The 17,376-nt window shown below is 41.7% G+C and overlaps 2 protein-coding genes across 4 annotated transcripts in view; both read right to left on the bottom strand.

The window, feature by feature from the left end:
• LOC129425740 (tripartite motif-containing protein 16) overlaps positions 1–17,376 on the bottom strand; it is a 40,662-nt gene that overhangs the window by 12,108 nt on the left and 11,178 nt on the right. The window contains exons 1-6 of one of the 3 annotated variants that reach the window (XM_073863774.1): positions 9,000–9,897; positions 8,777–8,872; positions 8,394–8,627; positions 7,912–8,071; positions 7,761–7,817; positions 5,819–7,201 (exon numbers count right to left, since the gene is read on the bottom strand). The exons of 1 other annotated variant lie outside the window; for it this stretch is intronic. In XM_073863774.1, the coding sequence (XP_073719875.1) occupies positions 6,672–7,201; positions 7,761–7,817; positions 7,912–8,071; positions 8,394–8,627; positions 8,777–8,872; positions 9,000–9,593 (1,671 nt within the window). In that variant the 5' untranslated portion in view covers positions 9,594–9,897 and the 3' untranslated portion in view covers positions 5,819–6,671. Of the gene's footprint in view, positions 1–5,818; positions 7,202–7,760; positions 7,818–7,911; positions 8,072–8,393; positions 8,628–8,776; positions 8,873–8,999; positions 10,354–17,376 lie in introns of those variants that run through there. One more of the 3 variants, XM_073863775.1, reaches the window with a different exon arrangement.
• Positions 11,429–16,547, bottom strand: LOC129425631 (tripartite motif-containing protein 16). Its single transcript, XM_055181717.2, has 7 exons — positions 16,433–16,547; positions 14,038–14,633; positions 13,815–13,910; positions 13,432–13,665; positions 12,968–13,127; positions 12,812–12,868; positions 11,429–12,274 (listed from the first exon to the last, which is right to left on the bottom strand). The coding sequence occupies exons 1-7, from the start codon at positions 16,530–16,532 to the stop codon at positions 11,745–11,747; spliced, it is 1,773 nt and encodes a 590-aa protein (XP_055037692.2). The 5' UTR covers positions 16,533–16,547; the 3' UTR covers positions 11,429–11,744.

The raw sequence follows: 17,376 nt of genomic DNA, 5'->3' as shown, positions 1-17,376 counted from the left end.
CAGGTTCCATTTAAGCGCGTAAGCCTGTCTCGTAGACGGCGCTCGCGCAGCAGCAATAGTGTTAGATACCTCTTGCGGTAAATCACTCATATCCTCCGTGCCCCGTCCAGAGACCACACATGGAGGTTCCACAGGTCGGGGCGCGGGTGCCATAATGTGCCCTCTTGTTGAGAAAGAAGGTCCTTCCTCAGGGGAATCTTCCACGGAGGGGCTGTCGCGAGGAGAGAGAGTTCTGGAAACCAACTCCTGGTTGTCCAATACGGTGCCACCAACAGCACGCTCTCCTCGTCCTCCCGGATTTTGCATAAGGTTTGCGCAATGAGGCTCACCGGAGGGAACGCGTATTTGCGCATGTTTCGCGGCCAGCTGTGTGCCAATGCATCCACGCCGAGCGAGTCGTCGGCTAGTGAATAGAACAGGCGACAATGGGTCGTCTCTGGGGAAGCAAACAGATCTATCTGCGCTTTGCCGAAACGTCTCCAAATTTGCTGAACCGCAATGGGGTGGAGTCGCCATTCGCCGGGACGCGCAGCCCGAGAGAGCGCATCCGCCTCTACATTGAGCGTGCCCGGGATGTAAATGGCACGAAGAGACCTCAAATTCTTCTGACTCCAAGTGAGGAGGTGACGGGCGAGATGCGACAGGTGACGCGAGCGTAAACCGCCTTGACGATTGATGTACGCCACGGTCGCAGTATTGTCTGTTCGAACTAATACATCTTTGCCCCGTAACTCGTTGCTGAAACGGACGAGCGCAAGATATACAGCCCACATTTCCCGGCAGTTTATGTGCCAATGCAGCTGGGGTGTCGTCCAGACCCCCGAAGCCGCAAGCCCATCGTACGTGGCCCCCCACCCCGTGTCTGACGCATCTGTGCATACTATCGCATGCCTGGAGACCTGTCTCAGAGGCACACCGGCTCGGAGAAACGCACGGTCTAACCACGGAGTGAAAGTGCGACGACACGCAGGTGTAATGATAACACGGTGAATGCCGCGCAGCCACGCTCTCCTCGGGACTCGATCGTGAAGCCAATGCTGAAGCGGTCGCATATGAAGCAGTCCGAGCGGAGTTACAGCTGCGGCTGCTGCCATATGCCCCAAAAGCTTCTGAAATTGTTTCAGCGGGACCGCGCTCTTGCTCTTGAATGTATTCAGGCAAGTCAGAATCGACTGTACACGCGCTTCTGTTAGACGAGCTGTCAAATCGATCGAGTCCAGTTCCATACCGAGAAAAGAGATTCTCTGCACGATGCAAAGCTTGCTCTTTTCCCAGTTGACCCGAAGACCCAAACGAGCGAGGTGTTTTAAAGTTAAATCTCTGTGATCGCACAGCGTCTGACGTGTTTGAGCTATTATTAGCCAATCGTCCAGATACGCGAGAATGCGCACACCTCTCTCTCTCAGGGGTTTTAAAGCCCCCTCCACTACTTTGGTGAATACACGGGGCGACAGAGAGAGCCCGAATGGGAGGACTTTGTACTGGTATGCTCGCCCCTCGAACGCAAAGCGGAGAAACGGCCTGTGTCGGGGGAGAATCGATACGTGAAAGTACGCGTCCTTCAGGTCGATAGATGCGAACCAATCGTTTGGACGAATGCATGGAAATATGCGTTTGGGCGTCAGCATTTTGAACGGCATTCTGTGAAGTGCACAGTTCAGCGAACGCAGGTCCAGGATCGGTCGCAAGCCGCCGCTTTTCTTGGGTACAATAAAGTAAGGGCTGTAAAAACCCGACCTCAACTCGGCTGGAGGGACCGGCTGGATCGCGTCTTTAGCCAATAAGAAAGACAACTCCGCACGGAGGACGTGCGCATCGGCAGCTCTCACCGTAGTGAAACGAACGCCGGAGAATTTGGGGGGACGCCGGGCAAATTGGATCGCATAGCCGAGACGAATCGTGCGTAAAAGCCAACGCGACGGGCTGGGAAGCTGTTCCCACGCCCCCAGATACCGTGCGAGGGGGACTAAAGGCACGATCGGTGTACCCGCGGCGGGCGCAACGGAGGTGATCGCCGGTGTGTGCGTAACGGCCGCACCGACAGCAGTGTTGTGTGTGATAACACTCACCTGAGTCCGTTGCTGGGTGGTTGAGTAAGGGAGGCTCTGCTGAAGACACCTCACACCACTCGATGCACCCTCTGGCGAAGGAGGAGGGAGATGATGGGTTATGAGCCCGTAGCTGTCTCCTACCGGCTGAGAGCGCGGTGGGGTTATGAGCCCGTGCGTCGCTCTCGTTCTCCTCTGATGAGTCGGAGAACGAGGGGGGGTTATGAGCCCGCTCGTGTCTCCGGCGCTCATCTGAAGACCTAGAGATGGAAGTGGAATTCGCTCTTTTTGTGGATTTGTGGGTGCCGACTGAAAAGTCGGCGGAACAGAAAAATGAAACAAAAGATTCCCCAACCGGCCCTCCTCCGGTGGGGGGAGTGGTGCCTTCACCATCTCCCGAAGAGCGATCCCCTCCATCTCTCGGTCGCCCGTCTCAGGGCCGCTTAGATCTTCTTTTACCACCCTTTGAAGCGGGCTGAGCGGGCGGGGCGGGCTGCTGACGACCGGTTCCTCGCTTCTTAGAAGAGCCCCGGGGAGGAACGGAGGCGGCCGCCGCAGGACGCCCTCGGCGAGGAGCAGGCTGAGGCGCCGACGTGGATGGGGCAGGCGCAGGACGCTTCCGACGTGGCATGATCTGAGCGATGGCCTCAGTCTGCTTCTTGGCCGCGGAGAATTGCTGCGCAAACTCCTCGACCGTCTCGCCGAACAGGCCGGTCTGGGAAACCGGAGCATTCAGGAGCCGGGTTTTATCGGCGTCCTTCATGTCCGCCAGACACAGCCAGAGATGGCGTTCCTGGACTACCAGGGTAGACATCGCACGCCCGACGGCGCGTGCGGTGACCTTGGTCGCACGAAGCGCCAGATCTGTAGCCGCACGTAGTTCAGAGAACTCCGCCGAGTCGTGACCTCCCGCGTGCAGATCCCTCAGAGCCTTAGCCTGGTGAACCTGCAGCAATGCCATGGCATGCAGGGCAGAGGCTGCCTCCCCACAAGCCTTGTAAGCAGCACCGGACAGCGCCGAAGACTGCTTACAGGCCCGTGAGGGGAGAGTAGGCTGGTCCCGCCAGGAGGAAGCGACACCGGCCGGACACAACTGCATCGCGACCGGGCGCTCCACTGACGGGATACCAGTGTACCCCTTGGCATCTCCACCCTCGAGAGAGGTGAGAGGTGAAGGCTGATACGGCCGGTTCCGGGCGGAAAACGGGGTTTTCCACGACCGCGTCAGCTCTTCATGCACCTCGGGGAAGAAAGGCATCGGGGGCGAGGACTGAGAAGCCCTGGCACCCCCGAAGAACCAATCATCGAGGCGGGACGGTTCGGGTGGGGGAGGTTTAGTCCACTCCAAGCCGACCGCCTCCGCCGCCCGAGCGAGCATGGCTGCCATCTCAGGGTCGAACGCAGAACCCGCAACCTGGCCCGAAGGCGGGAGCGGATCCGGATCGACGTCCGAGGCTGACAACCCCCCCTCCGACGTTACGGTGGACATCGCGTCAGGTGGAGGCTCGACAGAGCGCGAGGACACCGTAGAACACGGGCCGCTCGTCTCCATCGGGACCTCCGCTGGCAACGGATCAGGGCGCTGGGAGCTACTGGACGAACCAGCAGACCGACCCAGCACCGTTATACGGAGGTCATCCTTCGCAAGTTTGGTAGCTGCGCCCTTAGCAGCACCAGACTGGGAAGGCGGGAGCCGTTGCCGGAGGAACGACACCCGTCTCCGCAAATCCGCCATAGTCATGCCCTCACAGATGGGGCATGAGCTATCACGCAACGCTGCCTCTGCGTGCTGGAGCCCCAGACACGAAAGACAACGCTTGTGGCCATCCTGGGGGGCGATGAACACACCGCATCCAGAAACGGAGCACGGACGGAAATCCATCTTTAAAAAGACGACCCCGACCGTGACACGAATGAGTGGCTGTCTTTAAAAAGACACAAAGCTCAAACGTGCTGCTCTTTCAGGGAAATCACTCTTTTGTGCGAGCTGGTGAAACACACAGGGAGAGGCAAACGCACTCACTCGAACTCAAGTCCTAAAAAAAGAGACAGAGAGAGAGAGAAAGGGTGGAGAAAACACTGCGAGCCTCCGCTGAGGTGTCTTTGCCCAACCAACTTCAGCAAGCTGAGACTTTTCTTCCCAGAACAGGATCTACGAAGATCAGTTTTTAGAATAGCTTCTCGTGAGCAGATGTCTGCCGGCTTCGAAGCAATAAAGCTGATTTGGTATTATGCACCTGCGCCTTATATACGCACCTGGCGGGGCGGCGCCGGCATTATGCAAATACCTGCATGCCAAGTTCATTGGCGTTTCTGATAGTTCTCGAAGTAGATAGGTCACCCGCGAAGCGGTTCCCAATTCGTCGGTCACGACGTGACGTCGTAGTGACCGACTGAAAGGGAACATTTGTATTATACATACAAATAGTATTATACAATAACATAGTATTATAAAGTAATAAGAACAAACATTCTTTTATGAGGGACTTACAGTTATAAAAAATAATAATGAAATAAATAAACAAATAATAATAAAATAAATAAAGAAAATAAATAAAGAAAAAACATACATAGACATAAAATAATTGTTATATTTTTACTCGAGTAGGGGGTAGGAAAGTTATTTTTATCTAAATTTATGAATATTCATCCAGAGTGCTCTTTTTGTGGTTCTGAAAATGAATCAGTGATTCATTTGTTTGTTAAATGTCCCTTTACAACACCATTTTGGAATGAAATTTCAAGATTGATTTTTACATCCTTTAATAATCTTATTGACTTCACTGAAGAATTGGTCCTGTTTTTGTCATGTAATACTGGTTCTGTTACTTTAAACAATACTATTAATATCCTGTGCTTGCTTGGAAAAGGTCATATTCATAAGTGTAAAGTTACAGCCTCAAAACCTAATTTTATTGCTTTTTGCTCAGAATTAAAAGGTTTAACTGAATCTCTTTGTAAATTAAAGAATAACAAAAAAGCAGTTAAATCATACCAGATTTTAAATAAGGTTTTGAATTCACCTGTAATTTGAGATATGATATTTAGATGTACTTTCCTACCCCCTACTTGAGTAAAAATATAACAATTATTTTATGTATGTTTTTTCTTTATTTATTTTCTTTCTTTATTTTATTATTATTTGTTTATTTATTTCATTATTATTTTTCATAACTGTAAATCTCTCATAAAAGAATGTTTGTTCTTATTACTTTATAATACTATGTTATTGTATAATACTATTTGTATGTATAATACAAATGTTAATTGTTACTGACAATAATGGTAATAAAAAAAAAAAACTGTGTGTTCTCATGCTGCTCCATGCCTCCACGGGAAAATTGGCATTATGAGCAATTGTGAAACACTTAAGTCTTTTAGAGTTGCTGTGTTTTTCTTCTCATATGTGTTTTTATAAATCTTATGCCTGCCGCTGCAGCTCAGTCGTGTACACTTCCGAAATTTACAAGCATTCAATTGCATCGCATTCTTCTTGCTTTCATGCACGAGCTGAAGCACGCGAGAGCGAGCGAACGAGGGAGAGAGAGAGAGAGAGAGAGAGAGAGAGAGAGAGAGAGAGAGAGAGAGAGAGAGAGAGAGAGAGAGAGAGAGGCAGCGTTGTGCTGATATATGCTTCTGATACTATTGTAATTTTCCTTCAAGTTTGTTTCACAAAATCTCCGCTATTTTAAACCATACTCGACATGTGCTCCAGGATTTTTTTTAACTCCTCAAGAAAATAGAGTACATCCCTAAAATAGAGTGACATCCCTAAATCCAATGTAGAGATATATGCAGTAAAGTCCACGCATTTAAAGTGTCTTTAGCATGTAGAACTTGTCGGCTTTATCATTTTAAAAGTAGATCACCACACAAAAAAGCAGCATTTTTATCTATTCACAAATTCCCTACCTTAATTTCTCCTGCAGATCGTCTTTCATCTTTTAATTCTCCATTTGTTTTGTTGTTGTGGCTGGCAGCCAGTGGAGCTACTTGGCGCGTCCGTGACGTCAAAGGTTTGGGGATATCAAGTTACGTTGCGCTAGTTACGTTGCCACATAGGCCTACGTAATTTAACCTTATCAAAGAACGTAATTAAATGTAAAAATATATATTCCCAAATATTTAATATATATGCTACAGGGAATTAGACGCAACATATCAGTTTTTTTATTTTGTTTTTAATGACCCGCCCCAACCCGCCCCGCATTAAAGTTACAATTTCTTTACCCGCCCCAACCCGACCCGCGGGTTACCCGCGGGGCCCGCGGGTTACGAGACGACCCGCGCATCACTAAAGTACAGTGATATTGAAGTAGGATTTACAACACATTTTATGAATCATATCTTGTACAGTAGAGACAAGCAAATAAGTACAGAATAAACACAACAAGCAAAGTATTCTGTTTTATTTCTACACTGTAAGCCCAGACGGGTTTATTCAACTTTTAAAAAAAATAAATCGTTTTTGTAATAAATGGCATGCAGTGATAAGAGTTGTGTTCAAGTGTTTCAATTATATTTTTCATGAGACAATAAAAGACTTTTAACATTTCACAGTCACTAAATAATCATGAAGGTCAAAGTTGTGATAAAACACTATTATCTGTAAAATCTCTGTAACTATCTTGTCAGATTGCAGAGTTTTATGTTTGAGTTTTCATTGAGCCAAAACCCAGCATAAAGTGTTTGAGTGAATGTGGTGTTGACTCTGTGTATGAGGTTCATTGTATCAGAGACGCTGTAGAAGGACAGAGATCCTGTACTGTGATCCACATACACTCCTATTCTACAGGAACTCAACACTACAGGAAGATCAGTGTGTTTGTTATTGTGAATGAAGTAGCAGATGGAGTCAGTGCAGTTCAAACTCCAGGACTGATCATTTAATCCAAACACACACTCATAACCTGATCCCTTCCTGCTGATGCTCTTATATGACACTGATATATACACACCACCACTCCTCTCAACCTCCCAGTAACAGCGTCCACACAAACTCTCTCTACACAACACCTGATAAAAAAAATCAAATCTGTCTGGATGATCAGGATACATCTGGACTGTTTTAATGTAAGTAGCCACAGTGTTCTTCTCAGACAGCTGCAGATTTTTATTCACTGTGTTTGGATCCAGAGACAGCAGAATTGAATCTGATAAAAAATAAAATAAGCATTTAGCAATAAAATAATAACATTGATGGGACAAAATCCTGCTCTTTGTTTAATAATGTTCTGCCAGCCTTTCTGTGGTGTATGTGCAGTGAGTTTATACTGAAGATCATGACAACAATACACAACAGCTAGGAAGAGTAATGAAATAACATCTGCCTTACACCTCTGGGATATCAATGTGCACAAACAACTCGTCTTTTTCTGTAATATACAATCAGTTAAAATGTGTAAACTTTATATGGTAATGTTTGGACACACATAATGAATAAGGGTGTAGTACATTTGTTAGAAATGTTTAAACGCTGTAGTAGTTGATTGGAAACTAAACACAGGTAAAGGAGAACATGTTATTGATCATCTCCCCTTCAAGGACAGACATCAATTTGTCTCTGGGTTTTGTTTACTATGTTTTTTCCTTACCATGATAACCCATTGATGTAGAAAAAAAAGTGTTTGTGTGTGTGTGTGCGTGCGTGTGTGTGTGTGTGTGTGTGTGCGTGCGTGCGTGTGTGTGTGTTTGATGGCTTTATTAACTTACATTGTAGGAAATCCTCTCTAGTTGTGGGTTCTTTGTAAATAATTTCTGTGGATTTTACTATAGAAATAAACAAACACAGTTAAAGTCATTTCTATGTGAAAACACAACATACGTAAGGACTTGCTGCTCACATACATGTCTGTTACTTTACCTCTGTCAGATATACATTTAATCTCGTCTTTACACAAATCCTCCAGTTTATCTCTGAGTTTAGAAACAGATTTTCCCAAATCATCAAAAGTGAGAAGAGAACTGAGAGTAATGCTGGAAACATCTGAAGATCCAGAAGTCACAGAGAAAGACTTGAAACTCTGCAGGACAAAAACAAATAAAATAATACAATAATTATGTTTACTAGCTTTTTATTTGCTCATCTCAAATTTAATAATAGCTGTCATTCTTATTATTTTGTTTTTGTCATTGTCTCTAAAGACAGAATCTTTGCATTTTACAATTACAATGTGATACACACAATCTCCAAGACACACACTACTCTGAACATAAATTGTAATTCGAAATGCGTTCTTTCGGGGTCTTAAATTATGACTGTTAGGTTAAAATATCTCTAACTATAAGCTTATTAAAGATCAAGTATTGTAAAATGATCAATGTCCTGTTTTTCAGATCTGTAACCTGCAGGAAATGAATGTCATCATCTGTTTGTAAAAACTGCTTCAGTTCAGCGTCTCTCCTCTTCAGATCATCAATCTCCTCCTCCAGACGCTTCATGACTCCTTCAGCTTGACTCACTGCAGTCTTTTCCTGATCTCTGATCAGTTGTGTCACCTCAGATCGTCTTCTCTCAATGGATCGGATCAGTTCAGTAAAGATCCTCTCACTGTCCTCCACTGCTGTCTGTGCAGAGCGCTGTTAGGACAAACATTACAATCAGATCTTACTGCTGTCTCACACAACCTGAGACTCACAGTGAACTTCAGTCAGACTAAAACTCATCAAACACTTCATTCATCACTGAGTCTGAAACTTCTCATCCAGCAGATGTTTTTAAAACTCACCTTATGAGAGTCCACAGTCTGTCTCAGCTCCTGAAGCTTCTTCTCTCTCTCCTGAATTCTCTGCTTTGAATTTCTTTTTGTTTCTCCCAATCGCGTCTGTGGAAAAGATCAAATCACTATGAACTGCAATATTACATAAACACGTCTGTTACAAAATCATGACAATATAAATCCAATATCAAACAATAAATGTCATTAAATTGTAATTTATGTGAGTTCACACCTGTTTCTCTGTCCTCTCTGCCACAGCTGTCACAGTGTCGTGATTTTTGTGAACATCCATCGTACACAGATAACAAATGCATTGTTGGTCAGTACGGCAGTAGATTTCTAGTTGTTTATTGTGTTTTTTGCAGATCATTTCTTGTAGTCTTCCAGTGGCATTGATCACTTTGTGGTTTTTACCTTTAAAGAAATTCTCATGCTGGTTGAGGTGATTTTGACAGTAAGAGTTCAGACACACTAGACAGGACTTGACTGCTTTTAGTTTTCTCTCAGTACAGATGTCACACTCCACATCTCCAGGTCCAGCGTAACAATGAGCAGAGTCAGGAGCAGATTGAAGTTTTGTCTTCTTCAGTTTCTCCAGCATTTCAGCAATCACCACATTCTTACCTAAAACAGGTCTTGGTGTGAAGGTTTGTCTGCATTGAGGGCAGCTGTAGATTCGCTTCTGATCATCCTGATCCCAGCGGTATGCAATAAAATCCATACAGAAACTGTGTCCACAGTTAATGGTCACTGGATTCTTCAGTAGATCCAGACAGATTGGGCAAGTAAACTGATCCTGAGCCACTGAAATACTTGCTTCTGCCATTTCTTTGCATGAACATTGATAGAAAGAAATCACTGTAGGTCTATAGCGCTTAAGTTTCACTTTCACTTAGTTAAAGAGTTTCTTCCTGGTTTTGATTTTGAGAGACGTGTGCAAAACTATGGAAGGCCATTTGTACAAATATTTCTTTCGTACAAATACACATGGGTTGCTAGAGCACATCTAGAAATTATATCATCATATATTTTTCACTTTGGTCTTCACAAAAGTTTAATTGTGCCTTTCTGTATTAAACAAAAGTGTTTGAGTCTGTTGGGCTCCTCCATCATCAACATTGATCAAATGCTGTTCCATATTAAGAATACTTCAGAATGAGGATGTGCACCACTAGCGCATCTCAGCCAATAGACGGCCTCGAATAGGACCGCCCATTATGATAATCAGGCCCATCAAGATAATGTGTGTGTTCATATGGGTACATACAATATTCAGCATTTGCCAGGGCTCTTAGTCCAATTGTGCCCATATTTGGAGAAATAATGATTAATTGTCAAATGTTTGTACAATATTTCGTCACACAGAATAACATTTCTATTAATTTTCCTAAATTATGCGATCTGTAGAGCTCAAACAGCTAGCAGGATGACTCCCCTTGTGATATCATAAGATTAGCTTGTAAATCATGACCATAGGCTGTGATTCTGGATGGCGTTCCATCCTGTGTACACTTCCTCATTCTAAGGGGTTGTGCACACCAAAACTTTTAAATGCGGCTGAAAACACCTGGACAACAGCGAATGCCAGCTGTTTTTCAGCTGAGTGCCAGCTTTCTTCATGTGCCGCCCGCGGGCGTAAAAGCTTTGGTGTGCACGCCCCCTAACTAAACAATTATCTTCATCTGATTCAAGAAACTAATAAATGCAGGATTCATTTGTTCAATAGTTTTTTTTTATTTAATATTGAAAGTAGAACATGAGAAAAGAGTTCATTTCTTAATTTTTCTTAAACGAAAAACAAGCAATTTTTGTTTTTCGGTTTTATTTATTTATTTATTTATTTTTGTATCATTTTTGTTTCATTTTGTCAAAATACGAAAAACAGGAATTCAGCTTGATTTTTCGTTTTGAGGTAGAACCTCAAAACCTTCAAAATAACTTAATGAATGATACACGGATTTGTCTCTCATAAAAACAGTTAGCTATTAACATCTGGCACTCAATAAACACTGCACAGATGAAGTCCTCATGACACAAAGTCAAAGATCTATGACGACATCAACAGCATTTCACAATACACAACATAAAATTTGTCTTTAAAAAAAAAAATAGTTTTTTAATGTGGTAGGGAAATCTCTTTATTCTGTGCTATCAGAGCTTTTCTGACATTAATTTCATAACAATTTTAAACCCTGATAATATATGTCAGGAAATATAGGGATGATGGATAAATAATGATAATAGAAAACTTTTATTAATTAGTTGTTTTTATCTGTTTTATCTGATATTGTTTGATGCTTAACTCAGGGAAAGCAAAATAAGTAAGAAATAATTAATACACAACTAAATGTCAGAAGATGCATACCAGATGAGAGGCCACAAGAGATTTCAAGCATGTTGAAAATTGAAATAAATACATAGATTTTTCTCTTTTATGTGAACAAAATATACAGTTTTAAAACACACATTACAAAATGATTACATCTATACGTGGCATACAATCTGTTTAAAAGCAGAAAAAAATCTAACAAAAAGAAAAAGTAAATCAGAATCAAATACATACTTAAAATATCCATGAAAGAAATCAGTAAAAAAAAAAAAATCAGAACAAACACAATGTTGCTCCGTCCAACAACAAAAAAACCTTTGTAAATATTAACTTTACATTAACTGTTGCTCCACTCTTACACCACAACTATTGTTAGATCCATCTAAAAAATACTGGATTATTTTTAACACATGGTTGAGTTATATATGGACAAATTCAACCATTGGTTTAAAATCATCTAGAAAATGTCCATATAACCAGCATTTTTACAGTACAGCAATAAATTGCATGCAGTGATAAGAGTTGTGTTCAAATGTTTCAATTATATTTTTCATGAGACAATAAAAGACTTTTAACATTTCACAGTCACTAAATAATCATGAAGGTCAAAGTTGTGATAAAACACTATTATCTGTAAAATCTCTGTATCTATCTTGTCAGATTGCAGAGTTTTATGTTTGAGTTTTCATTGAGCCAAAATCCAGGATAAAGTGGTTGAGTGAATGTGGTGTTGACTCTGTGTATGAGGTTCATTGTATCAGAGACGCTGTAGAAGGACAGAGATCCTGTACTGTGATCCACATACACTCCTATTCTACAGGAACTCAACACTACAGGGAGATCAGTCTCTTTATTATTGTGAATGAAGTAGCAGATGGAGTCAGTGCAGTGCAAACTCCAGGACTGATCATTACATGCTAAAGCACACTCATGACCTGATCCCTTCCTGCTGATGCTCTTATATGACACTGATATATACACACCACCACTCCTCTCAACCTCCCAGTAACAGCGTCCACACAAACTCTCTCTACACAACACCTGATAAAAAAAATCAAATCTGTCTGGATGATCAGGATACATCTGGACTGTTTTAATGTAAGTAGCCACAGTGTTCTTCTCAGACAGCTGGAGATTTTTATTCACTGTGTTTGGATCCAGAGACAGCAGAATTGAATCTGATAAAAAATAAAATAAGCATTTAGCAATGTGACAACATCCTGCTCTTTGTTTAATAATGCTCTGCCAGGCTTTCGGTCGTATATGTGTAGTGAGTTTATACTGAAGATCATGACAACAATACACAACTACCAGCCAGGACGAACAATGAAATAACATCTGCCCTTTCACCTCTGGGATATCAATGTGCACAAACGACTCGTCTTTTTCTGTAATATGCAATCAGGTACAATGTGTAAACTTTATATGGTAATGTTTGGACACACATAATGAATAAGGGTGTAGTACATTTGTTAGAAATGTTTAAACGCTGTAGTAGTTGATTGGAAACTAAACACAGGTAAAGGAGAACATGTTATTGATCATCTCCCCTTCAAGGACAGACATCAGTTTGTCTCTGGGTTTGGTCTAATATGTTTTTTCCTTACCGTGATAACCCATTGATGTAGAAAAAAAAGTGTTTGTGTGTGTGTGTGTGTGTGTGTGTGCGTGTGTGTGCGTGCGTGCGTGTGTGTTTGATGGCTTTATTAACTTACATTGTAGGAAATCCTCTCTAGTTCTGGGTTCATTGTAAATAATTTCAGTGGATGTTACTATAGAAATAAACAAACACAGTTAAAGTCATTTCTATGTGAAAACACAACATAGCCTACATCAGGACTCACTGCTTACATGCATGTCTGTTACTTTACCTCTGTCAGATATATGTTTAATCTCATCTCTACACAAATCCTCCAGTTTATCTCTGAGTTTAGAAACAGATTTTCCCAAATCATCAAAAGTAAGAAGAGAACTGAGAGTAATGCTGGTAAAATCTGAAGATCCAGAAGTCACAGAGAAAGACTTGAAACTCTGCAGGACAAAAACAAATAACAAATTTACAAGCTTGTTTTTTGCTCATCTCAAATTTAATAATAGCTGTCATTCTTGTTATTTTGTTTTTGTCATTGTCTCTAAAGACAGAATCTTTGCATTTTACAATTACAATGTGATACACACAATCTCCAAGACACACACACTGAACATAAATTGTAATTCGAAATGCGTTTGTTCTTTCAGGGTCTTAAATTATGACTATTAGGTTAAAATATCTCTAACAATAAGCTTATTAAAGATCAAGTAAAATGATCAATGTCTTGTTTTTCAGATTTGTTACCTGCAGGAAATGAATGTCATCATCAGTTTGTAAAAACTGCTCCAGTTCAGCGTCTCTCCTCTTCAGATCATCAATCTCCTCCTCCAGACGCTTCATGACTCCTTCAGTTTGACTCACTGCAGTCTTTTCCTGATCTCTGATCAGTTTGGTCACCTCAGATCGTCTTCTCTCAATGGATCGAATCAGTTCAGTAAAGATCCTGTCAGTGTCCTCCACTGCTGTCTGTGCAGAGCGCTGTTAGGACAAACATTACAATCAGATCTTACTGCTGTCTCACACAACCTGAGACTCACAGTGAACTTCAGTCAGACTAAAACTCATCAAACACTTCATTCATCACTGAGTCTGAAACTTCTCATCCAGCAGATGTTTTTAAAACTCACCTTATGAGAGTCCACAGTCTGTCTCAGCTCCTGAAGCTTCTTCTCTATCTCCTGAATTCTCTGCTTTAAATGTCTTTTTGTTTCTCCCAATCGCGTCTGTGGAAAAGATCAAATCACTATGAACTGCAATATTACATAAACACGTCTGTTACAAAATCATGACAATATAAATCCAATATCAAACAATAAATGTCATTAAATTGTAATTTATGTGAGTTCACACCTGTTTCTCTGTCCTCTCTGCCACAGCTGTCACAGTGTTGTGATTTTTGTGAACGTCCATCGTACACAGATAACAAATGCATTGTTGGTCAGTACGGCAGTAGATTTCTAGTTGTTTGTTGTGTTTTTTGCAGATCATTTCTTGTAGTCGTCCAGTGGCATCGATCACGTTGTGGTTTTTATCTTTAAAGAAATTCTCATGCTGGTTGAGGTGATTTTGACAGTAAGAGTTCAGACACACTAGACAGGACTTGACTGCTTTTAGTTTTCTCTCAGTACAGATGTCACACTCCACATCTCCAGGTCCAGCGTAACAATGAGCAGAGTCAGGAGCAGATTGAAGTTTTTTCTTCTTCAGTTTCTCCAGCATTTCAGCAATCACCACATTCTTACCTAAAACAGGTCTTGGTGTGAAGGTTTGTCTGCATTGAGGGCAGCTGTAGATTCGCTTCTGATCATCCTGATCCCAGCAGTTTGTAATACAGTCCATACAGTAACTGTGTCCACAGGGAATGGTCACTGGATTCTTCAGTAGATCCAGACAGATTGGGCAAGTAAACTGATCCTGAGCCACTGAAATACTTGCTTCTGCCATTTCTTTGCATGAGCATTGATGGAGAGAAACACAAAAGGTCTAAACAGCGCTAAAGTTTCACTTTCACTTAGTTAAAGAGTTTCTTCCTGTTTTTGATTTTGAGAGCCGTGTGCAAAACTATGGAAGGCCATTTGAACCAATATTTCTTTAAGTAATCAGACACATTTCATCTACAGATGACAAAACACATTGGTTGCTAGCGCACATAGAAATTATATCATCATATATTTTTCACTCTGGTCTTAACAAATGCTTCTTGTGCCTTTCTGTATTAAACAATATTGAATGATTCAGTTGGGCTCCTCTATCATCAACATTGATCAATAAAATGCTATTTTATAATAAGAAGACTTCAGTATATTGGTTGGGCACCACTAGCAGCATCTCAGCCAATAGACGGACCTGACAGAAATAGGACCGCCCATTATGATAATCAGGCCCATCAAGATAATATACAACATTCAAAAGTAGTTAATTCATTGATTTGACAACGCCATCTCACGGCAATTCATCCATATTTTACAAGGTGACCAATTTCATACAACCACGTTTGTACATTTTTGGATGATTTGCTTTTGCCCCTTTTTTTTGCTTCAACACATTCTAACTGACCCACTGATGTCACACAGACTACTTTGATGATGTTTTTATTACCTTTCTAGACATGGACAGTATACAGTACATAGATTTTCAATGAAAGGTCGGAAAGCTCTCGGCCTAAATCTTAAACTGTGTTCTGAAGATGAACAAAGGTCTTACAAGTTTGGAACGACTTGAGGGGGAATCATGCTTTTATAATGTTGATTGAGACATCAGAGTAGGCTATCATAAAAATTGACTGTTTAAATACCACATGTTAGATTGTGTCGTGTATTGTGTACTGTACTGTGTACCACTTTTGTAACAGCATTTTTGTTAACCAGTGATTATGTTCTTTATGTACTATTTCAGTGAAGTGGAGGAATTTAATCGAATCATAGACAAACACATGAGAAAAGAGGGGAGAGCATCCAGTTGGTAGTGCTGCATACATCACAGTGGGCTTTAAATATTTAATATTTATCTCTCCCTATTATTTTTTTTCTTAGTTCCTGCTTTATTGACATGAATGTTTCAAGAACCTTTGTTCCTATATTAAAATGAGAAGTATGCAATAACAGTAATATGAACATTACTTGGTATGAAGATTGATATAATTTTGTATCGTATATAATCAGTGAAGCCGGTAACGCGTTGCTCTAATTTGACCACTTTACGAGTAATCTAACGCGTTAATTTTCCAAACCAGTAATCAGATTAAGTTACTTATCCAAGTCACTGTGCGTTACTATTTTTGAAATTTTCCTTAGTAAAATATATACTGTATTTTCTTGTATATTTCTTCTTGCGTCTCGGGAAGTGAAGTCAGGTGTGCGACAAGTCACGTTTTCAGCACGAGGACAACTCAGGTCACGTGTAAGCGACACAAACGTAAACAACGTACAATGGAGAAAGAGGAGAGATGCGGCTACAAAAACACTACGTCAAATAAAAAAAAAAAACATTTGAGTCGCGGCACAGCACAGACAGTCAAACTAAGAGCAAGTCCCACCCAGTGATGCAAAGCAGTGAGCAGGAGGTCATCCACTACCCAAACAACAAAAGCTGGACTTCAGTGCAAAACCAGTAAGTGTGGGAGAGTTGAAGAACGAAAGTAACAAAGCGATTTTCTCCGAGCCTTGATAACATCTGGATCTCACTATGACATCATATTAGCACATAACCTCTGAAAGAGTTGTCAAATATCGCGTTATTTACTCACCGATTTCCACGTGTGGGTCCAGAACTGTGTTTTCAACCATGATAAGTAAATTCCAAAAGCGGTCTTTTTTTCTTATAACGCGTTCTGTTTCTCGTTTCATGTGTTACAATACTGATAAATCTTCTTCTTCTTCTTTCTTTTTTACCGGCGGTTGGCAACCACCTTAATGGAGCATTACCGCCCCCTCTGTTCCGGAATATGGACCTGATAATACATAGATATGTATATAAAGGCTAGATGGCTCAAGGCGGAGTCCCTAACGGCATCACCTGGCGGCCATCTTAGAACAGGGCGCTCGCTCACTCGTAGCATTGAGTTTAATGGTGCAGGTACTTTTAAATGACCATAACTTGCTCAATTTTCTACCGATTTTCAAACGGTTTGGGTTTTTACAAACGTTATTAACGTGGCTATAATTCTGGATGCTTTAACATGTTTCATGAATTTATTTTTTATTTTTAGTATAGGTATGCAGTGTCATAGGTACATCTTTGACGTTTATAACAAACCAAACCGTTTAAAAATCGGTAAAAAATTAAGCAAGTTATGGTCATTTAAAAGTACCTGCATCATTAAAACTCAATGCTACGAGTGAGCGAGCGCCCTGTCCTAAGATGGCCGCCAAAATGCGGACGTTGCACTCAATTGGCCAGCAGCGCGGACGAGCCATCTAGCCTTTATATCTATGTGATAATAGGTCTACTCTTCTTCTTCTTCTTCTTCTTCTTCTTCTTTCTTTTTTACCGGCGGTTGGCAACCAGCTTAATGGAGCATTACCGCCCCCTCTGTTCCGGAATATGGACCTGATAATAGGTCTACTCTCTACTTTTCAATGACATAATTACACACATAAAAAAAATTAATAAACACATTTCCAATCCTACATTACCTCCCTCATTTCCCCCTATAACTTTCTCAAATCCTATTATATAGCTCTGTCTCCT

Source organism: Misgurnus anguillicaudatus, chromosome 25 (genome assembly GCF_027580225.2).
Source record: "Misgurnus anguillicaudatus chromosome 25, ASM2758022v2, whole genome shotgun sequence".
Lineage (NCBI taxonomy): Eukaryota > Metazoa > Chordata > Actinopteri > Cypriniformes > Cobitidae > Misgurnus > Misgurnus anguillicaudatus.
Note: the sequence above shows the minus strand (reverse complement) of the source record. Positions and strands in the feature narration are given on the sequence as shown.